General features: G+C 39.1%; 1 protein-coding gene across 3 annotated transcripts in view; it reads left to right on the forward strand.

The window, feature by feature from the left end:
• The window catches only part of LRCH1 (leucine rich repeats and calponin homology domain containing 1), a 202,815-nt gene that overhangs the window by 148,986 nt on the left and 27,209 nt on the right, over positions 1-26,620 (forward strand). For 2 of the 3 annotated variants that reach the window (XM_060637175.3, XM_060637176.3), the window contains exons 8-15: positions 2,624-2,729; positions 4,516-4,643; positions 5,909-5,976; positions 8,318-8,404; positions 12,824-12,913; positions 13,009-13,045; positions 16,745-16,798; positions 17,526-17,598. In XM_060637175.3, coding sequence (XP_060493158.2) covers positions 2,624-2,729; positions 4,516-4,643; positions 5,909-5,976; positions 8,318-8,404; positions 12,824-12,913; positions 13,009-13,045; positions 16,745-16,798; positions 17,526-17,598 — 643 coding nt within the window. Of the gene's footprint in view, positions 1-2,623; positions 2,730-4,515; positions 4,644-5,908; positions 5,977-8,317; positions 8,405-12,823; positions 12,914-13,008; positions 13,046-16,744; positions 16,799-17,525; positions 17,599-20,453; positions 20,559-26,620 lie in introns of all 3 variants that reach the window. The other variant, XM_060637179.3, reaches the window with a different exon arrangement.

Consider the following 26,620-nt stretch of genomic DNA (forward strand, 5'->3'; position numbering starts at 1 on the left):
ATAAATAGCTCAGTTAGCACATTTATCTCATTTATAGTTAGATTCCCCGAAACCTTTCACTAATATACCATTAAGTGGGGTTTATTGAGCAGGGGAGCTAGAAGGGACAGCTGGTGGAGGGATTGGATGTATCATCAGTCTTCCCTTTTGAGGAAATCTATTGAGATTTTGTGGTTACTGAGTTTTGAAATATAATTCTACTCTTTGAAGATGTAATTAATAGGTCAGTTACCCCATTTAAGGAGTTCTCCTTTGTACTCTGTGTGACTCCAAGAAAGCGCCTTTTGCCTGTTCTCTTCAGGTGTTTGAGGATTAACGTGTAGCTAAGATATTGCATTTTACTTCCTACAACATGCTTTATAAAGCAATGTATTAAAAACTTAGGATACCTTAAAGTCTTTCTAATACGGAACATTTCGAAAGGAGTTTGTAGGGAGAAAAAGAAGGCCAATTTCAATAAAAGAAAATTACTCTCATGAAGCCCCATGAATAGTTTACTGTGGTTCCTTGGGGGAGGAAATACTCAACACATTACTTTATAAGTTGTATTTAATTCAACTCCCTTAGCTTTATTAAAACTCATAAGTCCCCTGAAATGTCCCATTGTTTCAGAAATTACTCACCCTCAGCTTATTTTCTATGAAGTTGAAACAGACTCTGCTTTATCCTTTATCTGTTTTTTAAGGATAATTAAGTTCATTAATAAAACATCACACAAAGAACCTCATTATCCTTTTGTTCTCACTTAATATAAGTAGGAGGCTAAAATCATTCTAAAAGGAGGCCAAGGGTTTATTCTGTCCCTTTTAACTAGATGCGTATCTTTGGAATTTTGCTAAGCTTTCAAGAGAGGAGGAGGGTGGAAGGAAGGAACACAGAAAGGATTTTATATTTGACAGTATTGAGTGCATGAATCTTCCCTTGGCCTTTTTATCTGGTCTCACATGGCCGCCTCATTACCTGAGAACACCTCCAAGAAATTTGTAGAAGGAAAAGGATTCTGACTCCTCCTCCAGTGTAGCTTTCTCTTTTCACTTTGTTTGGCAATTATGTTGTCATCTCACTGCTTACTAGGGTTTATCTGGCTCCCCACTTCTGTCTCCCTGTGGCATTTGCAAAGCACATCTCACTCCTTTGGCTGTTGCCATTGTCTGAGTACATTTAGCGTTTGTCTCTAAGAAGTTTAAAACGTGTTTTTCTCAAGATAAACATGCAAAAAAACTGGCGGCTGAATGAATATCTGTTTACTGGATGAAATGCACACTTGTTTTGCACCGGTTTCTAAACGATTTGTGCACGCGTCCAAATGGAAACAAACACTATCCTGAAAGTCACGGCTTCAAAAATTGAGGAACAGCCCACGACTCCCTGAAATGTGTTCTGTGGAGGTTCATGATCCCTGTGATTTGGAAAGCTTTTTACTAAATAGGAACACTAAAATGGAGACATACGAAAGTCACCGAGGCTCTGTATTTCATTTGTGACGGAGTCCTAGATTATCTGAATAAACTTCATCAGCTACTGTGAGAAACTAGCTCCCCAGAGACAACTTACTTTGAGTACTGAATTGAAGCCTTACTCTGAAAATTGCACGGAACACATTTCCTTTTAAGTACTACAGCCATTCAACACTTTCATATATTTGACGCAGCCTAAATTCCTATATTCTTCAACCTAAAACAGGGAAATAAACCGAAGCTTAATGTTGTACATAAGATGCACTGTAAATAAATGAGGTATTGTCACAGATATTGTCTGCTTTTTTAAAAAAATGTTTTAATGTTTATTTATTTTTGAGAGAGAGAGAGAGAGAGAGAGAGAGCATGAGTGGGGGGAGGGGAAGAAAGAGACAGAGACACGGAATCCGAAGCAGGCTCCAGGCTCCGAGCTGTCAGCACAGAGCCCAACATGGGGCTCGAACCCACGAACCTGGAGATTATGACCTGAGCTGAAGCCAGATGCTTAACACACTAAGCCACCCAGGTGCCCCCAGATATTGCCTGCTTTTTGTGACGAGCTGCATGAAACCTTACCGTAGTTTGGGAAATTGGTGTTGTCGTCAGATCTCAGAGTATCATTGCTATTACAACGATTGGTTGTGGCCTTTGGGCCACTGTGATATGGACCATATTTATAACATCACACTATATATATGTACAATTATTCCTTTGTTCTGTCAGGTATTACATAGTCCTTCTTAGTGCCCTGACCATTGCTCTTAGGTTGGAAAATGCCATCAGGTACCTGACAAAATTGTAGCTCAAAACATGTACAGAGAGACACTTGAGTGTTAATTCAGTGAGTTTTGACAAAGCGAACACACCCATATTACCAGCTGCTAGTTCAAGAAACAGAGCTTTACCAGTACCCCAGAAAGCCCACTCATGCGCCCACCCTCCAAGCCAAGAGTAGCCATTATCCGGACTTCAAACACCATGGATTAGTTTTGCTGGTTTTTGAACTTACGTAAGTGGAACTGTGCTTTTGTATCTGGCATCTTTTACTCAATATTATGTGTTTGAGAATCACAGTTTTGGGTTTTTTTTTTTATCATATAGCATTCTCTTAATCTACATTGAGAACACTTGTCCCTGGAATAAAGCAGTGCACTATTTCTTTTTAGCCTTCTGATGAAGACACGGTTAGCCTCAACGTGCCAATGTCAAATATCATGGAAGAAGAACAGATCATCAAGGAGGACTCGTGCCATCACCTTAGCCCAGTTAAAGGTCTGACAATGAGTGATGGGGAGAAAGTGCTTGTTTTTAAGTTTCAAATGCTATGTTTGCAATCTATCCCGATAGGGCCATGGTGATAGCTAACGCTTATTGAGCATTTCCTGAGCACCAGGCTCTTTGCTCATCTGTGAAAGTGATCCCATTTAAAGTCCAAAACTCCGAAATTTTAATCATCTCCGTCTTACAGGTGAGGAAACCAAGCCCGGACAGTTTAAGTAACATGCCAGTGATCACACAGCTAGCCAGTAGTAGAGTTGTTCTCGTTTTGAAGATTTATATAACAGTCTTTAAATCCACTCTTGGAAAGAAACTATTGCTATGTAGAGCTATTAGGCAACAACAGCCGTGGTAGCACATGAAATCCCCAAATCTCACTGGCTTAACACAATCCAAATCAAGTCTACACGAGAGTTAGTGATTGGCAGGCAGCTCCCCTCCAAAGACCCACGCTGCTTTCATTCTGAGATTCCACCATCTTTAACACAAGACTTCCAAGGTCCTATTTTAGGGCAGAAGAGGGCCGAACATGGAGGTTTGCTCACAAGAGGTTTTTAATGGGCTGGGCCTAGGAGTGCCCATCTCTTACAAGCTAGGCTCGGACATATGGCCACTTCTAACCACATGTGAAGGGAGGAAATACAGTTGAGATGTGTGCCTAGGAATCCACTTGACTTTGGACACGATAGTTGACTTTAATTCTCTCACCTATAAGTGAGATGGTTAGATTAGGAAATATCTAATTACCTAATTACGCATGGTCTTCTGTAGCTCTAAAGTTCTGTGGTTCTCTAATAATCATCAAATGATCAGTAAGCACTTTATGTCCTGCCTACCTTGAAAATCCTAGCAACGTATTTCAAAAGTTGGTGGAAGCCCTCAGTCGATTACATTAGGGCAGGGTTTTGATTTTTTTTTTTTTTTTTTTACTACTCCTATTTGTTCAGTGACTGTTAAAGAAAATCCTAAAATTTAGTGTTTGCTGATTTTTAGCACATGATTTCATGATAAGTGAATAATACAGAACTAGATTAATATGCAGATCATCTCCCTAACAGTTTGAATATGCCCTCATTAGTGATAGGGGAGCTGTGTGAACCAACTAGTGTTTGCTTTCACTTCATACCTTCAGGTTTTTTTAGTTTAGCACATAAGTTTAGCATTTAGGTTTATCTGAGGTTATGATTGGAACCATACAGTCTCCAAGATATATCACTGTATACTTTATGCAAGAATATAACTGCCTTTTTAGTAGATAATCTTTATAACATTATACAGTATAGGAGGTAGTGTTTTAGGCAAAGTTATAATAAAAGAATTCTGTAATTTGTTACCAGTGAGTTTTTTCCTCTTTGTTGTAGAAGTGGGTATTCTGCTAGGGGGGAGTCCTTAAAGGTAGCCCTCCTTGATTCTTTTTATTTTCCAGATCAGGGAGAAGAGATATGTTTGCTGTTCCATTTGCCTCTTTATAGTTTCTTTCCTCTGTTTCTTGAGAAAGTTATAGGAGATCTCATTGCTTTCATAAGGGACTAAGCCACGAAGAGGAGTTGACTTTCCAGTTCATTTTGGGGGGCTTTCCATTTCTTTTACTTCTCTCCCTCCTTTTCCTCCTTTATTCATCTTTTCCTGACACCCTCAGGGAAGAGAGAAGTGGGGTCACTCAAATACCTCTATAAGAGGTAAGAGAGGAGACTGAAATAGCCGGTTTTGAGGTTCATCTGTGCTTTGCTTGTCTCTTCATGAGACCGTCTGTTTGTCTTTCTCTGTATTTTCCTGATAGGGGACTTTCATCAGGAATTTCAACCAGAGCCTTCCCTTCTGGGGGACAATGACAACTCAGGAGAAGAAAGAGACCAATTTACTGAAGAAAGAGATGTTCTCCGTTCAGAATTTATAACGTATATTAAGGCAAGTTGAGGATCAAATAATTTTTTTTTAATCTTCTTTTGTTTGGCACCTTAACATTTAAGTTCAAGGTTACCAGTCTGTCACCTTAAATGCCAACGTACTGCCAGTGTCCTCAGATTTTTATAACATGGAACATCTTCTCAAAGTTTGGGGTGTGTATTTTCTGACATTAGGAGCTGGTCCCTGTCAGACATAACCTCTCCGTTTGTCTGTAAATGTGTCTGATTTTCTTTTATATTCAGTAATTGCTTGGCTTTCCACCACTCAGTGCATCAGGATAAGTTTGCAAATGTAATAGAATTGCCATTACCATCTAGTAAAAGTTAACATGGAAAGAGATTCACATTCTTTTCAATGCATTCTAGGTGAATACTTTTCTTAGAAGTATGTCCATTGTAAAAAGAGGAAAGTGGAAATTTTTAAAATCTGGAAATGAATGTCTTCTCTTTCTGGAAAGGTTACTCTGAGGCATTTTCTGTTAATTGTTTTATACTTTTTTCCCAAGAACACACACACACACACACACACACACACACCCCTCGTCTCACAAACAGTACAATGCATATGCTCATGTGACTGACAAACCCAACTAATAATGGAGGAATCTGTCAACAGCAAGAGGTGCTAAGAGGGTGGAAAGAAATAGAATTAAGCTTTACATTTCTGACTCTAAGTTAACCGGTATTGTGGTCCTGGGTCAGATCTCTTTAATTTTTAATTGTGGTAAAATATCTATAACATAAAACTTACCATTTTAGCCATTTTTAAGTGTAGAGTTCAGTGGAATGTTCTCATTGTTTTGCAGCCATCACCACCATCCATCCCCAGAACCTTTTTTATCTGGTAAAACTGAGACTTCAAACCCATTAAACTGTAATTTCCCATTCCCTGCCCCCCCCCCCCATCTCCCTTGGGAGCCACCATTCTGCTTTCTGTCTCTATGGGTGACGACTCTAGCGACCTCATATAAGTGGAATCATACAGTATTTGGCTTCTTGTTACTGACTTATTTCACTGAGCATAATGTCTTGAAGGTTCACCGTGTTGTAGCACGTGTCGGAACTGCCTTTTGAAGGCTCGATGACGTTCCATTGTATGTATAGACCATATTTTGTTTATCCGTTTATGTGTAGATGGACACTTGGATTGTTTCCACCTTTTGGCTGTTGTGGCTAATGGTCCTGTGAACATGGATGAAGGCAGGGTTTGACTGTTGACTGTTGATAGCCAGTGGCTCTCAGAATTCCCGTATGTTTTGTCCACAGGATAGGGCTGAGGACTGTGAAGAACTGTTACGGATAGAAGAGGACACGCACTGGCAACCTGAGGGAATGTGAGTATCCAGGGCCTGGTTATGAGCTACCTGTAAAGTTCATGGTTCAAGCAGAAGGCAGCCCTGTCGTGATAGAATTTTGGTCTGCTTTACTTTGGGTAAGCCTGTATTCTCACCCGGTGATATTGATAAGTTTTTCTTATCATTGATAAGTTTTTCCTATCATTCCTATCAATAGGTTTTTCTCTGTCAGATGCTTATTGTCATGGTATTGGGGTGTTACGGTGCAAGGTCACACCTCTTCCTTGGCCTTGAGTTTCATCTGATTGGAGGCTGTGGATAGAATGTGATTCAGGAGATTAGATGAAGTTTCTACACTGGAGATTCTAGCTTACTGCCATTTGTCTGAAGAAACCAACAACTGGACCCAGAGCAATACGTAGTCCCGGTCACTCTTTACCTAGCCTTCAGGTTCAAGAGCTGAGAAAACCGTATACCTCTCATGTCTTGGTCCTGTGTCTAAAATTGTAATAGCTAACATTTATTAAACACTCCATGCTCGGCAGTGTTCTAAGTATTTCATAGGTAGTAACTGATTTCATCTTCACACCAATTCTGTACGGTAAGTTCTATTATCCCCCATTTCACATATGACAAAACTGAGGCACAGAGAGATCGATGATCTTGCCCCAGGGTTACAAAGGGCTGGCATTGAACCCAAGGAATCGCACATCACATGGATAGCCCTTTAACTCTACTGCACATAAAGATTTACTTGGCCAGCTTTACAGGGGAGGGCCTGAGTCATCTATTATATGATGAACCATTTCCAGGGGAATTGAATATGGACCATGTGGCATGCAGTAGATTTTTGGTTCCCAGGATTTCATTTTCCATGATCTGGCATGTGGGCCTGGACCTTCCTTCATATCTTGTAGGAGACTCCCCCTTAGTGAGTCTTTATTATATTAAAAGGTGTTTCCACTTAGGGGAGCCTAGGTGGCTCAGTTGGTTAAGCATCCGATTTCAGCTCAGGTCATGATCTCACGGTTCGTGGGTTCGAGCCCCGCATCGGGCTCTGTGCTGACTGCTCAGAGCCTGGATCCTGCTTCAGGTTCTGTGTCTCCCTCTCTCTCTGCCCCTCCCCTGCTCATGCTCTGTCTCTCTCTGTCTCAAAAATAAATAAACACTAAAAGAAAATTAAAAAAAAAGTTTTTCCACCCAGAGAAACACATTGACCTATATTCTGTAGTGGAGAGCAGGAACCATGATCAAATATCTCTTGACCTTTAAAAACATTGCTAGGTACCTTTCACATCACTGTCCTGTATTATCTATTCATTGAATATATTTCTGTAATATCAAGGAGGACTAGCTTGATTATAGAATCAAAGAATTATAGGGAAGAGATTTTATAGGGAGGGTGTTCTTTTAAACCACAGTGGACTCTGGAACAATGCAGGAATTGGGGGCACCAACCCCAGCACAGTTAAAACCTGTATATTACGTTCAACTCCCCCCCCCCCACCTGCCAAATTTTACTACTAAAAACCTACTGTTGACCAGAAGACTCACCAATAACATAAACAGTTGATTTGCCTATATTTTGTATGTTATATGTATTATATGATGTATTCTTAAAAACATACCTAACTTTGTCTGAACTTTCTCAGTATTCCTAGGCTATGCATTTCATCTGTGAATTTTTTCAAATTGCTGCAAATCTCTAAAAAATTTTCCAATATATTTTTGGAAAAAAAAACAACCCGTGTATAAACGGACCCATGCAGTTCAAACCTGCGTTGTTCAAGGGTCAACTGTGTATAAGGCTTTGGAAGCCCCATTCTAAATCTTCTATCTAATCATTCTCAACCCTGCCTGTGGAGCCCCAGTCTCTGGCTTGGCCTTTTTGTTCAAGTGCCACAGATGATTTTGCTGCCTAAAGAGCCTGCGCTGAGTGAGAACCACTATCCCACAGCAAAATCCCATATTGTATGAAAGCAATAAAACCAAGCAAGCCACACTGGTAGCACTGCAAAAGTATTGCAGGCCTGCTGCGTCAGGGCATCCCCCCAGGGCTCAGGAAAGCACAGCGAGGGAACCACCCAGAGAGCACATCGCCTTGATTTTATAGAGGAGCAGATACAGGCCCGTGGGCATTGAGATTTTGTGTGAGCTGCTATTTAATAGCAGAGCCAGGCTTCCCCCACCCAGTAGCTCCATTTCCACCACACTCTGGCCGTCTCCTCTGCGGGCTACTGACACACGTTCATTATGAGGTGGAGTTTGTGGAAATCACTTTTACATGTTAGATGCATTTTTATAAGTGTGCTCTTAAGAATCTAGATAATATCCATGTTCTAGTAATCATTGTCACTCTTATGCTTGGTTCATGCTACAGAATAAGTTCATCCAAAGACCAGGATGTGGATATGGCGATGATTGAACAGCTGAGGGAAGCGGTAGATTTGCTGCAAGATCCCAACAGGTACGTGTGTCTTTCCTTGGCCCAGGTTTCATGTGAGTATATCGTCTCGCCTTTAAAAACATCTGTACACAGTTTGGGCTCAGTCTAACCCCCAAAAAGAAAAGCTTTTGCAAGATCCATAAGCATCAGAGTCACACTTCTGGAGTGATGGAGATCATCCCCCCCTTTTGCTACCCCTTAATGAAATGTATTCACCCTTCATGAACTTCATATGGGAGGTTTTGGCATAATTCTTAGAAAATAGCAACACGATGAAAATGCACATTTGATGTTGCCTCAAGTTCAACTCCTGACTTCTAGAAATACCAAGGAGATTTTCCAAAAATGAAAGAATTGTTTTATCAAGTGCTATCGTATTTATTTTGAGATGCCAAACTTATGTTACCTAAATAATATATTTCTAAAGATTGGGGTCATGAGATAAGTTTTTAATTGAATTGGCCATTGTCATCAGAGGCACAGAATGCAGTGGATACATTTTTTGGTTTCTTAGCAAAGGATCATGGAATTCCCGTGAACAAAATATTTTTCAGTAAGACAATATAGCCAGTATCAGGTACTAACTACTTTATCACTAGGAAAATAGATCCAAAGCTTATTCCTGGTAAACTGTTTATGGGTCTTGTGGACTTAAATATGAAAATGATACGGTCTCGTAATATGGTGAACACAGAAATTATACCACATTTTGGCAATTCATGAAAAGGGTGGTTAGCAAGTCCCAGAGTGCCAGTAATGGCTCACCACCAATGTTGCTTGGCCCTAAAAGAATAGTGATGGGTCAGTGTGTTTGGCTGAAAGTCTTTAGCGATTGATTTGAAAAGCATTTCAGTTCTGTAGACATTAATTGAGTGCTTAGAGATCATGGGAAGATCTACTGCGTGCACCTCTGGGGATATAAAGATGAACAAGACACAGCCCTTGCCTTCTAAGAACTTAAGCTATGGTAGAGATGGCTTTGAGTAGCTATTTGTAAGTGTAATTGATTTAGGTGCTTAAAGTGATAGGCTCCAGTGAATTCCTGGCCGCAGATGGAAATGGGGAGATGGCGGGGCTGGCCTCCCTGAAGGCTGGGGTAGTTCATCTGGGCCTTTAATTACATTTCAAGGAAATTACATTTCAAGGAAAAAGCAAACCCTGGATTGAATTAAAAGCTTAGGCAAAGGCACGGAGGTCAGAAGGAGTGGAGCAGGCGTGGACTCTACCTGGGAGGCTGGGGTCTGGCTGTTTCCATCTTTTAAAAATCTGGGTAGTGCTTCTGATGCACAGCCAGGGCTGAGAAGCTGTGGAGGGACAGTCGGAGGGGTGCTGAGGATGTCTTCAAATGCTGTGTTGAGGAGCCCAGACTTTATTTCATATATAGAGGGAGGTGGTGGTGCTTTAAAAGTACGATTATTCATGTTCCTAATTCTCCCTACTGTGTGGCTCAGAGCCTGGCTTATTCGTGAATGCCTAATCAAAGCATGTTCTTTAAAGAGCTGCGTTTCACATTCTAAACCAGGGAAGTCGGTGAGAGGGTGGGAAACAGGGACAAGAGGACACGTGTGTGTGTTGTGTGTGTTTGTGGGAAATTATAAGGAATGGGGAAGCAGCTCATCTGGGGGTAAAGAACAGATTTTGGATCAGCCAGCCACAGGTTCTGAACCCAGCTCCAACACCACTAATGTGGGTTAAGATATAACTATACTGCACGCCAGTTTCCTCCTCTGTGAGATGGGATCCACGTACTTACTTTTTAGGATTGTGAAGATATGAAATAATTTATAAACTGCTAGTAGGAAGGCAAATTAGCAAAACCATTCTAGAAGACATCCTAGTAGTACATGGCCGTTGTCTAAAACATATGTAAACTTTCTGAAATAAATTCTAAAAATGTATCCTAAGGGATAAAGAGATATGAACAAAGATTATGATGGGAAGATATTTTTATAGCAAACTATTTCATTTGGGGAAAATGAAATAATGTAATATTTTAGAGATACTTAAATATAATTTGGTCCTTTATAAAATGGAATAGAACATGGCTGATACAATGTGTTTTTTTAAATTTTCCAATATATTTTAGAATGCTCATTTTAGGGACACCTGGGTGGCTCGGTCGGTTAAGCGGCCGACTTCGGCTCAGGTCATGATCTCGCAGTCCATGAGTTCGAGCCCCGCATCAGGCTCTGTGCTGACAGCTCAGAGCCTGGAGCCTGTTTCAGATCCTGTGTCTCCCTCTCTCTGACCCTCCCCTGTTCATGCTCTGTCTCTCTCTGTCTCAAAAATAAGTAAACGTTAAAAAAAAAAAAAGAATGCTCATTTTATAATCACTTTAAAAGTATATAAAATGCAAAGGTTTGATCCCAGTTATATAGACTGAATTAGGTCTTATTTGTGTCAGAAACAGAAAAAAAATTAAAACTGGAAGGAAATATATTACTGTGGATGTTTTCCTGTAGGTATTTCTAAATTAGTATTTTTTTTTATACCTTTATGAATTGTAGACCCTTAGCAGCAGGCACTGTTGTAGTTCTTTGGCAGGTTATTTGCAGTGGGTGGTGAGAACAGTGTGAAGGAACAGCGTAGACTGGTTAGATATGAGCACCAGGTTTCTGGTTATCTGAGATGGGGAACCAAGAGGGCCCCAGGGTTGAGGAGGAGGATGTTGTGGTCCGTACAGGATGTGCCAAATAAAATCCAAGGTGGCAATGTCCATTCTGCTGCTAGGAGTTTCGTTCTGGGGCTTCGAGACTTAGATTTGAAAGTCATTTCGCAAGGTGCTGCAGTAACAGAGCTGTATAATGAGGATGAGATTCCCAAGGCTAAGCGTATAGATGGGAAGGGAACATGAGTCCAGAATCGAGACTTAAAGTGTGACATTACAGAGAAAGGACCCCCCCTTGGGCTCAAACTTAATATATGATTTCAGTACTTGTACCTTTTGCATTTTGTATCACGCCCCCAATAAACGTTTCTTACAAATTTGAGATTGATTAATATGTGAACCACAAAGTGAAAAAGAACAGCCTCGTTTGGGGGAAATAAAGTGGCTGGGGAATGTGGGCCCGGAGCCCAGTAGTGAAGATCTCGGTGACCTGGAGGAGGGTTCCCAGCTCTGGGCCTTAGTTTCGTCATCCTTCATGAGAAGTGCGATGAACTGAGGACCTCAAGATTCCTCTCTAGCTTGGAAACATTTGAGGCAGTGAGTTGCCAAGAATGTAGAGCGAGTGGAGTGGTGGGTGTGTGCTCGAATTGCGAATTGCGGAAGAAAACAGCCCTGAGTAACTTTCCAAGAGCTAATTGATTTGCATCTTTATGGAATGCTATTTTAAAATTGTATCATATTGTAAAACTTTATATGGCTTTCATTTGCTGCCTAAAATAACTCACTACTTTGGCTGCTTTAGATCTTTGTTGTTCATCCTGAATAATTATCATGCTAGGACAGTTCTAACTTATAATAATGTTTCTGTGAGCCAGTATAATAGCGATAAAGAAAGGGTCACTGTTTCTATTAAGAGAGGGCTCTTCAAGAGGTCACTTATTTCTAGCTGCTTGGGACTGAATATTAATAATAAAAATACACATAAATATTGGGTTTTTCCTTTATCTCATATTTCATAGGTCCAAACTTTTTGTTGTTTGAGTTAAACCACTGATTATAGGATTAAATGTTAGAGCTTTACCTTTCATACAAACTTAACATCAAAAAAACCTAGTTGAATATTGGTATCATATTTTGTCTTTATCTTGGTTTCTTTTTTAAGGATTTCTGATTATAGAATTGACAGCATTTTCAATAGGGCATATATAATATGACTCATCCCTACCTTTTACAGTAGCCTTGTAACTTACATATGACTTACAGAAATTCCTGGTTTTATAGATCTTAAACAGAATTCAACTCTTAAAATTGCAGAAATTCAGAAACTATCTGTAAGGCAATTTCAGAAATAAAATTGCATATCAAATTGCTTATGAATTCTAATTTTTTAAAATGAGAGTACTAGTATATATCAGAGATATCTTCCTATTAAAACAAAATGCCCTTCATACAGGTAACATAATATAGTACTCTTAGCAATTTTATTTACCTCTATAAATTAATCAAGTTCTAGAATAGAATTTTGTGCTACCTATGAATATTATGACTTTGGCAGAAATTGCTATTATATTGCAAATAAGTTGTATTTCAGTACCAATAGCAGATAGAAAATGATGTTCAAATTATATAAAATTTTGCACATGGTGGGAAAATACCATGTAGCTTGAAATTTCTACCATAAACCTTTGAGTACTTAATCTAATGATAAACATAACTTTTTAATATACTAAAATTATAAACTAAATATGACCCAAAGCATTGGATTTATTAAAATCATAGAACCTACGAAAAGTTTAACTAACATGCTAACATCTTTTTTTCCTACTCTTTAGATTAAGCACAGATGTTTCAGAGAGAAATGTTGTAAACTTTTATCCTGTGGAATCAGCAGAAGCCTTAGACTTACAAGATTCTGCACTAAAGTATGTTGACCTTTTTGTAACTAAATGTATTTTCTCTTTCTACATTGAAGTATGTATGCTTTAAATTCCACTTTATATCCTTTTTTTTCCTACAGTGGTCAAATACAGCTGGAGACCTCTCCCGTTTGTGAGGTAAGGCTGCTCTTGGACTAACCAGAGCTCCGTGCAGTCCTCTACCATGGAATGGTGGCTGCCGTATTCTACAAAGATTTATCATTGGGATAGAACAGTCATTGAACCAATATTTGATTTTATGAATGGTCTGTTTTTCTAATTTTGTATACTTCTGCCTTATTTAGTTTTCCTGTGTATTATACTTCCATCTTCCATTAAAGATGAGGGTCGGCTATTTCCATTAAAATCTCGAAATTTCTTGGGTCAGATGGTCTTGCTGAGCCAGGCAGTAGCAACTGAGATCCCTAAGGAACCCCTAGACATCAGAAAGCGTAGGCCCATTCATTGCAATTTTAGAGCCAAGAAAGAAGCCTCGGAAGTGGCCAGGAGAAAATAAACTACAAAAGACTTGAAAGGCAAGGACAAATGATTTGAGAAGTCCCTAGGAGAATTAGAAGACCTTAGCAGAGAGACCTGGGGGAGTTATTTGGGGGCAGAGTTACGCTGGGTGAAATGTGGTTGGCTGCTGAAAGCAGTTTTGACTAGATGAGCGTAAACGGTCCCAGAGAAGCAGTTATATAAGTAGGTTTGAGCTGGTGACTTGGGAGTGAAACCTGGGTGGCACTCTAATTCATCTCTCCTTAATGAGTGGGTTTAGGATGGCTAATTCCGGTATACACACCAGTTTATGTCCCCTGAAGTGTCTGAGCATGGGGAGTGTAGTGAAGCAGTTTCACACTCTTTACTAGCGAAGTCTGTGTTGAGGAAGAGGAGAGAGAACTACTTTGATTTCATTGTTGAGAGCCGTGCCTTAGAATTATGTTGAGTTGTAATCCTACCTCAAAGACTTGCTAACTGGGCAACTGTGGGCTATCTCTCCAAACTTCACCTTCATTTTCTCTAAATTGGGACCGGTCTCACAAGCCGGGGCACCTAGGTGGCAGCTATTACTGACTCTGCCACTCTATTGTTGTTATCCGTGTGGTCCTTAGAATTACTGCACCGTGTCTTTCCCGGTAGAGGCATCATTGGATTACCCAGTTCTGGAACATCAGGAAGCATCTTATGTGAAGGCTGCCCCAGCACCATTCCCACGGGCTCTCTCCTTTGAGACACAATACTTGTGATCCTGTGCAGGCCCACTTTTCTATTATTGAGTGATTGATGATAGTTGATCCGCTTTTCTTCAAAAGCTTCCTCTTTGGAAATAATTTGAAACTTATAAAAATGTGGGGGAAAATTGTAAGATTCTATTAAAAGTTACCGAAATGGCATCCTTTTACCTGGAGTTACCTATTATCAACGTTTTACCTCATTGGCTGTATTGTTTCTTGTCTTCGTTTCTCCACACACAGTTCTTTTTCTGAAACATATGAGAGTTTCATACATCATAGTCCTTTTTTCCTAAACATTTCAGTGTACGTTTTCTGAGATAGAGATTTTATTTTACCTAACTACGTTTGGTTATCACGTTCATAAATTTACATTGATAAAATGTTTTCATCTAATCTACCATTCATGTTCCAAACTTTTCAGTTGATCTAATGATGTTCTTCATTTTTTCCCTTCTAGTGTAGTAGGGCCCAGTCTAGTGGCAGGTTGTATTTAGTCATGAGGTATCTACAGTTTCCTTTATTTTGGAACATTTCTGTAACTTTTCCTTGGTTTTTATGGCCTTGAAATTTTGAAGACTATAGCTCTCTTCTCAATGGTGTATGCCCCTTATTTTGTGGGACAGAAGTTCCTCCTATTTCCCACGTTTAGATTGAGATTCTATGTATTTCATTGGGATACTGCACGGGTGATTTGTGTCCTTCTCAGGATATCCCCTATGTCTGTGTGGCCCTCAGAGATGATGTTAATTTGATTACCCAATTGTTGCTTAACAATCATGTAATTACTATCCTGTTTTTCTGCTACAACCAGTAAGCATTCAGTGAACAGTTACTTTAGGACCCTGGGTGTGTGATTTCGGAATACCAGTGAGACACAAATTCTCTAGAACAAAGATATCTCTACTCCACCTCTGGTTTATAGTGTTTTGTGTTCATATATTTTTTTTTTCCTTTTTGGTTGAATGAGGACTCCTATTTGGCATAGGAAGTTCTTACTCATTGTCTCCCTTCTCTAGGGCAGTCATCTGTCCACGACAAGCACGTGTCAATGATTTTAAAAAGGAGGGATAGGATAGCTGGCTCTAGAAGTCCCAGGGAGGAGGAAGAGGAAGTAACGGATTAGCAATGCCAGTGCCAGTGATGATACAGAACTTAAATGTGATCCTCATCAATGATGTGGTTGTTTTTACATTCTCTCCTCCATCTCATTCAGGAGGAAAGTAATATCTGTAGCGTAATCTTGACTCAGTTAGCCAGTGTTTGTTGAGTACTTGTGCTGGATTTCGTCTTGTTTTTGGTGTCAAGGACTGGGGTATTAAGGATATGAACTTGTCCTTCCTTTTAAGGTGTTTTAAACATTATGAAGGGAAGAAGACTTAGATTTTGAAAAACTTGAGAGTAGGATATGACATGGTCTGTAATCCTGAGTGTTTTAGGTGCTCTGGGAGACCGGGCAAGAGATAGGAAGTTAAGGAGAGGGAAGTAAACCTGGGTTTGGGGGGTAGTTTGGACTTGGGTCGGCCCCAGGAGGCTGTGCTGAGCAAGGAAGCAGGCAGCCGTGGCAGAATCAGGACCAGGCGTGAACTGAGGAATGAATGAGTGGGTGGTGCCCAGTTCGACAGGTGAGGCCGCAGTTATGAAGTGGTTTATACATCACATTGTCTGACTTTACATATACTTTAGATGACTGTCCGTATCAAGTTTAGGTAGCATTGGCCTCCATTCAGGAAGAATTGCAAACGATAGTCTCATTCATAGATAGTAACAAATTGGGGAAGGTATTGGGGGCACAACAGGAAAAAAATCAGAGGAAGGAATTGCTTATAGAGGGATCAGCCCTGCAGATACTTGTTAGTAGTTCTAACAAAGCTGCTTAACTGGATAGGGAAAATAATGACATTTTATTCTAAATATATGTTTTTCCTTTGGATTTGTCAAAGTTCAGAATATTTTTTAAATAGTACTCCTCAGTAGGAACAGACATCTTAAATTTATACTGATTTGGCGTAGTGTAAATGAAGATGCTTATATTAGTTATCCCCAAATTTTTATTAGGGTAATCTGTGGGGTTCTTGATCACCATATGCAGAAGGCAGATCTGAGTAACATAAGCTAGAGTTTCCTCCTTGGTTGCCAAAGCAAACTGGCATTGAATGGACAATGTAAGATCGTGGCAGGTAATTTGGAGTCCAGGCATGTGCGTTTATTGAAAGCTCCCAGTGGGGTTCTGTGTATTTGGGAAGTGCTGCCTTGGACCATTTCTAAAAACTTCTCGTTCAAATGGGGGGGGGGGAGCCCACAAGTGGCTTAGTAACCTAGCAAGGCAGGTACTTTGGGCTGAACTCTTTGCTCTGGGAAATTCCTTTTCTTAGTTTGTGTGGTACTTTAGATGTATTTTGTGTGTGTGTGCGAATGTGATAGCTGCATGTTTTTAGCAAATGTAAGTATGATCTACTTAGCTACTTAACACACTGAATAATTAATTCCGTGTATATTCCTTGTGTGCCTGTGTACCAGGGATATGATGGAAGTCAGAAGGATGCAGTTCTTGCCTCAATAATTTTATGGTCTAATAAATATACCATGCATTTTTTTCCTTAAGGTGCAAAATGACCTAACATTACAGAGTAATGGGAGCGAGTATTCTCCAAATGAGGTGAGTTTCCTGAAGATTCATGTAAGCTAAGGTATTTTGTGCAGCCTGGATTGGAATATCTTTGACAGAAATACATAATCTGAGACTGTCATGATTCACGACCCAATTGTATTGCAGATTCTCTGGGGGAGTCTCTTTCATTAGCTATCCTAGTCTTAGCTGGCCCTATCCATAATTAAAGATTAATTTCATAAGATATATTTTGAAAAGCAAATATGGCAACATCTTTATAGAAGACAAAGTGATGGCTCAAACAGGCAATATTTAGAATGTCCTGGTATCCATAAATGATTCGGTGTGTGCCTTCCCTGTAGATGAGACATCTGTTCAGTGTTACCTGTTTTCTTATTTCGCTGTGTTAGGACATCATTCCTCAGATGTCCCCTCTGTGAGGTGGATGTGAGTGTGTTCCTGTGTATGTATACACATGCACGCATCTATTCTGCAGCAGAAGGGGATTGCCAGTTTCACGTGATTGTAGGATATTTTTTTATTGAGCAGATAACAATTAGCTCTCCCTCCCCAAACAACATTCTGTTGATGATGCCGCTTAAGGCATTTGCAGTGCGAAGATGCATCCAATATCAAATTTTTTGGTCCGGGCTTCATCACAAAGCAGCAAATCCAAAAGGTAGCGGTCTTACTATCATCCTTGAACGCAGAGAAGCGTGTATAGTTCTGCTCTCGGGTGTTGTTTTTAAACCGTCTTTTCTTTCTGACCCTGCAGATTAGAGCCAACTCCCCTGCCATCTCTCCTACCACCAACAGCACGGGGCCGTTTGGCCTGAAGCCTCGATCAGGTAAATGAAAACCTCAGCATCTTTGCACTCGTAAATACTCAGTGGCTTCTCCTGAGTCTTTTATTAAATGTCGATGTTCTAGCGTGAGCAGCTGTGAAGGAACTCGGGCGAACGCGAGTCCCGGGCAGGGGGGCGGGGGCAGACTTTGGAGCCTTGTTTTCAGTGAGTCACCTGTTAAGTCCATGCTCTCAGTAGCAGATACCTTCCCTCCTTTTCAGTCAGAGCGAAGAGAAAGGATGATGGGGCGTGTGAGTGGGGCAAAAACTTTCCAATGAGTTTTTTATCCAGGGAAGTGAAAATAGCCAGCCCTTTGCCCCAGCGGTTCCTGGTACCCTGCTGAGCTAAATTTAGAGCAGCCTCTGGGAGAGTGACTCCTCTAAGACCTCGCTTGTTTGCTTTCTAGCCCGGGTAGGGTTATGCATTTTCTCCTGTAACGGTGATCATTTCGAGGCTCACATGAGTGGTCAGGAGTCATTTCTTTAAAAGAGCCTTTCTGCTTGTATTACCTACTTTCTTTTAATTTAGTGTTAGTATGTTCACAGGTGTAAATTCTAGCAACGTGCAGAGTAACTATCGATTTTAAAAAGAAGGGAGACGCATAGGAAAAATTGGTTCTTTTGATTTCTTCGCTCAAGTTCTGGCACTGTCTGCCTGGTTGTAGGTCCTTTTTTGTTTTAACATGTTTAGTTCTTGGTTTACACTCCCCACTCTAATGCTTTTAAGGAAGTGTTAAGAAAGGACTCAGACACATGTAAGCAAAAAGCTAGTAAAGAATGTAGATGTTCTTTGTTTTTTCAAGAAAGCATTTTGGCAACAGTAGAAGTTATACATGTGTATATTTTGTAAAAGGGTACCATAAAAATATAATTTCTTTATGAAGGATTTTTTTTTTTTTTTTTTGTATTTAGAGCAAGTTGACTGATGGGTAACATGTAGCCAGGTGTTAATAGTTTCCTAGCATTTTGGATGGGCTCTAAGGAAAAGCTATTTGAGAAACTGCCTGGACATGGGAAGGATTGTTTTATGGAAAGCCAAATTGTGTGTGAAATAAGGTTCAAATGACTGGCTTTCTCATGTATGGAATGAGCAGAGCATATGCAGCCGGATCTGGGCTGGGCCTCCGTTTCCCCGGGGTCTCAGGTGTGTGCTCGGATCAGGTGGGCACGTCTCATCCGTGCCTTCAGTGCTGGCCTGCCGGAAGAGGACCTCAGATTGGGCTACAGACTTGCTCCTAATCCTTACAGGCAATTTTACATAATTTCAAAATAGCTCATAATGGAGCAAACAAAAGTTGAGTGGATCTCCAAAGAACAATATTCTTTTGAGTGTGCATCTTTACAATTTGGTTGTAAAATTGTCCCAGTGATTCCTTTTTCTTCCTTGTGTGGAGTCCAAACTCAGCTTATCAACATTGTGCTTGTACTCTTCAACCATTTCAGAGTCTTTGTACTGGTGAAATAGAAATGGGGTATTTATTTTGAATAGCAGAAAACAGAGATAATTTCCTCTTTAGGCTTCCAAACTTTCTAAAATGCTGACTAACCTCTGTGGAAATTGTTCTAGCTGTTGAAAGCTTTGTGGAGTTTGGTTGCTATAAATAATGCTGATTTATCTTCAGGAACATCAAGTGGCACGTAGGAACTTTATAAAACTAGCATTATGTATTGGGGAATTTTAAATTTTGTTTAGTGATTTAAAAATACTACAGTATATATTTTTCCCATTTTCTAGAAAATAATATATATAGTGATCTTACTTAAAGATCATATGATTTAAAAAGATAGAAATTCTTTTTGACCAAGTAGCTTTGAAACTTTAAAAAGCCAATTAATTTTTATTTTAAAGTTAAATATATGGATTTATGTGGTTTCTGTGTTATAAGTAAAAACAGACTGCTCAAATCAGCAAGTTTGGATAAGAACTTAGATTCTTAAATAGGCTGCTAGTTTTCTTCAAAAGAAAATTCTTTCCTCAATTGTGTTTTCCTTCAAGGAAAGACAACTACATATACTCAAAGATTCGTTCCTAGAAGCGTGTCCATTTATTGTATTGGCCCTGCCTTAGCGTTGAAAAAAAAAAATGGTACAGATATTTCCTCAACGTGTAAAATTACTAGATGGATATTTAGTACAAAAAAGATGTCATTTCATAAATGACAAACTCAGAAGTGCTTGAAATTGAGACTCTACTAGCGTCAAAATTGTTTTCCTCCCGATCAGTATCAAAGACAATGTTGAGAAGTGTGTGTGTCAAGGGTTGAGGAAAGATTTGGCCAGCTACAGCCATCAGTAAAGCGTGCCAATAGACTTTAAAGAGAAATTTTACATTGCCATGGGGGAAAAATTGACAAATGGGAAACCCAGATTCTATAATAGTCTCATTTCTAAATAATGGATATATTTACATATATTATTAAGCTGTGTCTGTGTAACCAAATTTTTTGTGCGAATGGTATTTGCTACAATTGTTAGTTACTTAGAAGGTTTTTGAAAAAGGTATCTGGTAGGTCTTCTGCTTTTTATCTGCATTATCTATGGGTGCTCTTCCTTTCTGCTGACGTGATTCATTAGTACTCTGAGTCTGTGGGCTTGCAGGACTGTTAAGATTAACGATATTAACTGCATGCAAAGTATATGATTGATAAGTACTAACACTCGGTTTTTATCATTCTTTTTATTTCATGCGCCATCTTTCATTCTTCTCCTGTATTGTACATTTGAATTTAAATCCCATGATATGAAATTCGCTTCATTTCCATACAAACCTTATGCCATTTGTGAAATGCTGCTGTCCCTTTGGTTTTTCCTGGTCCTTGTCCAACTGTACGCGGACCGGCTCTCTCGCTCTCCTGCAAGACCCAGCCCTCACTCTTCCTCCTATCTCCTTCAACAAACTTACACAGGCACAAACATGGGACAGCTCTAGCTACAGTGTTCCATCTGAAGGAGACAGTGACAATGGTAGGTGGCCTTGTACCTGTTCTTCAACGTGCTCATTAATAAGCCAATGAATATACTAAACGTTCGTTTCTGTACAGCTGAAGATAGAGTATATTCACCTGCATGCCTGATATAAGAAATAATGAGTAAAGCTGGAAAGTGAAGTCCAGAGCAGTGCATGTGGATTGCTGTCTAGCAGTTTGTTCAACTACGTTTAATGACCTTGAATATTCTGAATTTCGGGAGGACTTTACAATAATTTCTTTCTCTACCTTTTCTGCTTGGGTTTTTTGGTGTGTTTGCTTGTTTACCAAAATTTGGGAGTGTCTCTGCTTCCTCCTGCATCTCAACAAAGTGTGTTTAGAGTTTGATCTTTTATTATCTATACTCACCATGTGAGATTTTTAAGGTAATTCATACCATGGCTGATCCCGGAGTGGTGCACCGAAAAGAATCTTAACATTGAGAAATTTCTAAAAATGAAGAGAAAGCACTTGCCTTCTCCCTTTTTAAAAAAATTTTTTTTTTGGTATTTGCACATTTTGACTTTGGACACCTTCTACCTTTGTGAGGGTAAGCTCACATCTATATAATCGTCAGTTGGCCTGAAAATCAAATGTGCCAGTAAAAAATTGAAGACAGCTAGTTGGGAGTATTATGAATGTCTTTTAATTTAATGCCATTACATATCTTAAATAGCCTAAAAGATGAAAACAAAATGTAGTTATTTTGATCTACATGTCACGTATATCAGAATCTCCATTTGATCTAATGTTAGTTAAGAATTTCAACATTTTACTGTATGATACAAAGTGATAAAAGTAATGTTAAATGAAATAGTATGATTTATAAGGAAGAGAAGTGAGATGTGAGGTATAACCAAAATGCAAACACAATAGGAAAATAAATTTTCTGATAGTAATTATTTTTTAATTGGAGCATGTTATATAGAAAATATATATTTAAAACATTTGCTGTGATTTCTGGTTAAAATTCAATAAAAAAGCCTTTTCCAATTTCCTTGTGTAGAAGGGTAAATGTATATTTTGGCAGGTTAATTGTAAAAGGAGTTCTATTGTTTCATAGATTTCTAAATTTTTTAACTGAAAATAAGTAGGCTTAAACAACAACGAGACACAAGTCCCTCTGTATACCGTCCCATTTTAAATTCTGGAAGTTGAAGAGGGCTCAATGGAAACTTTTTTGATAAACTGTTTCTATACTTTAAAAAAGAGAGGGACAGGCATTTTTGTTTTTCAGAAAGCACAGCTATTTATGGATCTGCTGTTGTTTAAAAGGAAGCAAAGCCTAAAATGAAAGATTTATGTGTGATTTGGTATTTCCTTCGGAGTGATATCTGAAACCAAAGACTTTTTTTTTCTTTTTTTTAAGCTGGAAAAGATGTAGTCATGTTATGTAGCGGTAGAATCTGTGTAGACGAGCCAACTAAAACCAGAAGGTGAGGGCACGTTGGTACTTAGCGGTGGAGGTGAGGCCACAGCAGGGCCCTGACGATGCCCCATTTCTCTACTCATTCTGTAGCAATTTATTGAGGACTCTTTGTGCCAGACTGCCGCCTTCTTATTAAAAATCCTAAAATTCTCATAGAAATGAATAATTATAGAAATCTCTCTGAAGATAAAATAACCTTGCACTACATGCTTGGTTTTTTTTGTTTTTTTTTTTTTTTTGTACGAGTGCAGATTCCAGGGATTCATGTGTAATGATGAAGCCATACCACAACCATAATAAAGGAATTGCTTTCAATATTCATGTGGTTCCATCTGTCACATCAGATAATTGGTGGTTGTCATTTGTCCCTATTTGCAGTTTGTCTATAATATGCCATGGCCGACAGCTAATTTTCTATGCAGAAATATTTGTGCGGGTTCCTAGATCGGACTTTTCACATGCTTCTTCATTCTCTTTGTGCTATGCTTGGCCTTGTGATCTGGATGGATTTTCCAAAGCACTTTTTAAGTTGATGAAGATGCACTATACGTATTCACAAGCACACAAGCTAATCTTGCAAGAGAAATACAGCCTGCGTTTTTAGGTGGTTCTTACTCGTTCCTCTTAAGTAGGAGATCCCCTTTAGTGGCCACTCTTTGCATCTCAAAGCTGATGACCACATCAGTTTTGTTTCCTCCTATTCCTATTATCCATTATCTGTGTCCGTCTCGACTTTTGTTAATAAATGGTATCTTCTTACCAGCCCAACCCAGAGTAATGTAGCTTGTCTGTCGTTTATATTTTTTAGTCATTATTTTTGGTAAGTTGGCATTTTTAGACCTTGTTCACTGTCTTGCTTTATATTGAAATCCCCCTTTATTTAAATTCTTTTCAATATGTCACTCCAGACATGTCTCATTTTCAATTCCCCATTTTTTCTAAAGCTCTTTCTTCCAAGGAATGAAACATGGCAAACGGGTTAGCAGGTCCTTGGAAGTTTGAATTGCCACGGCCCCCAGGGTCCGGCCTCTTGAGACGGATGGGGAGTAGGTGTGTAGGTCTGCCCGCTCCTGGTGTTGGAAGGGGCAGCTTCACTTCAACTGGTTCTTAACGTAGAAACTTCTACTCCTTCTTTGGCTCTTGCGCCCTATTATTACTCTGCCTCTTTCCTGCCTAACTGCCTTCACTTTGAAGTGAAAACTGTTCCTGTATTCTTTGGAAACATTGTCCCTTTTTTATTTGCAATTAGTTCATGGGTACCAATTTATACTTATTTAAAATTGGCCTTTGAGGCACCTGGATGGCTTAGTCGGTTCAGCGTCCGACTTCGGCTCAGGTCATGATCTCACAGTCCGTGAGTTCGAGCCCTGCATCAGGCTCTGTGCTGACAGCTCAGAGCCTGGAGCCTGTTTCGGATTCTGTGTCTCCATCTGTCTCTGCCCCTCCCCATTCATGCTCTGTCTCTCTGTCTCAAAAATAAATAAACGTTAAAAAAATTTTTTTTAATTGGCCTTTGAGTTATCACTGGAGCGTGAACAAATGGACCTATTCATCTGGGGTCAATTTACAGACATTTTCTGAGTTTTTGCAATAATCTTGCACCTCTAGGTATTCTTTTCCCCAGACAAAAATGAGGAAATAGGCCATGAGAGATGTTTCAGCAGTTCTTAGCCCTGGCTTCATTAGAATCATCTGAGTAATTTTTTTTTTCATGTTTTATTTATTTTTGAGAGAGAGCATGAGCAGGGAAGGGGCAGAGAGAGAGAGAGAGAGAGAAGTAGGGGGGGCGGGGGCAGAGGATCCAAAGCGGGCCCTGTGCTGACAGCTGCAAGCCTGATGTGAGGCTCGAACTCATGAACCATGAGACGTGACCTGAGTGGAAGCCAGAATCTCAACCGACTGAGCACCCAGTGTCCTGAGTCATCTGAATATTTTTAAGACTACAGGTGCCTATCCCCCACACTCAGAGGTGCTAATTTATTTGGTGCCACATGGAGTCTGCACATTGATTACTTTTTTACTGATTTTGATATTATGTTAGCAGGTAAAAGTCACTAGCTTAAAATAAATTGCCCAAAATATGAGCATTTTGAGGGCAGAGAATATATCTAATTCATTTGGGGGCACCAGAAGGGAATACATAAATGCATTAATCAGATTTTTAATTCGCATTAGCCTGGATCTTAAACCACATGGTATTTTTTTCAAAGCCACTATATTTTGCTGCCCTTGAACTTGTGTATTTAATATCACACACAGTCTAGCTTTTAACTTACAAGGAGAAACCAAGAGCTACATTTCAAAACCTCATGCATCCACAGAGAAGAAATCTCCTGTCATTGTTAAATTTAGGTAATAAAGGTTAATAATATAGACTGATAATTTCTATACCAAGGGTGCATTTCATGTAATAATTACATAGGCATTTCAGGCAATTTTTAGAGCACTGGGTTTTCTTGGTTTAAAACAAGATATTCTTAACAACAACAAATATCTGGTTTAAAACAGATATTCTTAACAACATCTGGTTAAACAAACAAGAATATCTGAATTTGACGTTCTGCAAACATATTCATCATTCCTTGCAGGATCTTTCCTTAGAGATTTGTTTCTCTGGCTAAATAAATTACAAATATGAGCAAATAATCTTTTGCATTCTTTGAATGTTATTCATTAGATACATAGTAATTAAATAGTTAAGCACGACTGATTTTCTCCTGCATCTTAAACCACCTGTCTCTTCCTATGCACACTCATGCACACACACACTCATACACATAGACACATACACACATACACAGTCATACACTCACTCTCTTGTCCCTCTTTTTTTTTCTTCTTCTTACTTACACTTAAGTAGGATGGCATTTGATTTGAAAAACAGGTGCTAACAGTGCAACTATTCTTAATATTGTCTTTGAGCCTCAAGTTAAACTTCTCCCTCCCCTGAATTAAGTAAAAAAGTTCTTAAAATTTAGTGATGCTAAATTAAGGAAAAAACAGAGTAATTCTTCCATAGATCAGTTTCCCAAAGCTTTGGTCCAATCTGGTAACTGCATGTATTATTTAATTATGACTTGAAAGGAAAGAAAAAAACTGTAGGTAATATTGTCAGAGCTATCATAATGGTCCCATTAAAATTACTGTGTCACAACAGACCCAGCAAAATAAGCAAGCATTTATGTGCTCTTTGGGTTTATTATTAGCCTAAAGAGTTTGATTTTCCTTTGTTCCACAGTAATTAATCCATTTAGGAAACAAGTAGTAGTATAGCCATGGTTTCCAGTAATTTTAAGTACATTTGAAGTATTCACTTAAAAAAAAAACAAACAAACAAAAAAAAAAAAAAACACAGTTCAAATGTGTTTTAACACTTTGTGATTGCTTAACATTCATAGAGCAAATGCCCAAGCATGCGTTTTATATTTTTAAGATGTATGGGAATTCAAGATGAAAAATGAGGCCAGAACATTAAAACCCAGACACCATTGCATTATCTTATCTCACAGAGGGTTCTAACAAGGCGTAGATGCTTGAATTGTGTGCTGTTAAACAAAAGCTCATGGTTAATTTAACTTCCTGATAGTTTCATATTCAAAAAGAAATCTGCCAATGAAAACATATTGAAAATATTAAGCATGCTGTATTAGATAAGATTGCCCCTAGAAAAAAGGCAAAGGAAAATAAAACCTCCAAAGAAAACATTAGATTTGTTTAAACGAGGTTGGGGCGCCCCTTGCTGGCTAGTGTATATATTGCTCAATTGTGTTCACATTCCTGGACTTTTTTGGTAAATTTGGTTGACTTCTATTCTTTGGGGGTGTGGATTATTTCTTAAATTTTACACATAAATATATATCTCTTCTTGTTGTCATATTAAATGGGTAGATGTTTTTTGTTGGTCTTGATAGGATGCAAAGGCAAGTTTAATGCATTTCCAATTTCTTCCATGCTTCCTTCTCATTTCTCTGTGCTCTGCGAACTTCTCATCTCTCCCTACTCTACCCTGCTTCCTTGGCTGGACTTGCCTTTATTTTTGAAACAATTAGTCTCCATTCTTGTGGGTTTGGTTTTTGTGGGTCTTGGTGACAGCCCTTTGGGGACACGTCTTTTGCTCTTTTTGCCCATGATTTCCCTGGGTGTCCCAGGCCGATTTCCCTGGATGTCCCAGGCCGAATCTCTGTGAGATTCTGGAAAGTGCTGTGTCTATTAGACCACCTTCTTTCTCCCATCTACTGTCAATCAAAGGCTTATTAAGATGTGTCAACTTTCTAATCTTCTGTAGAGCATTAGAATGCTAATTAAAATATCCTATAACTGATTTAGAAAGAAAATACTGAGATGTGAGAAGCATAATGCAAGCCGTTCATTAAGGTGATTTGGTACAAAGGTACCCATTGAGAGTAAAATAACATAGTTGGGCGAGCATGTGATCACTGACTTTAGGGAGTGGAGTCCACATTTAACTTTTATTTTATTTTTTTATTTTTTTAATGTTTATTTATTTTTTTTAAATGTTTGTTTATTTATTGACAGAGAGAGAGAGCATGAGCAGGGGAGGGGCAGAGAGAGAGGGAGACACAGAATCTGAAACGGGCTCCAGGCTCTGAGCTGTCAGCACAGAGCCCGAC

Source organism: Panthera onca, chromosome A1, assembly GCF_046562875.1.
Source record: "Panthera onca isolate mPanOnc1 chromosome A1, mPanOnc1 haplotype 2, whole genome shotgun sequence".
NCBI lineage: Eukaryota > Metazoa > Chordata > Mammalia > Carnivora > Felidae > Panthera > Panthera onca.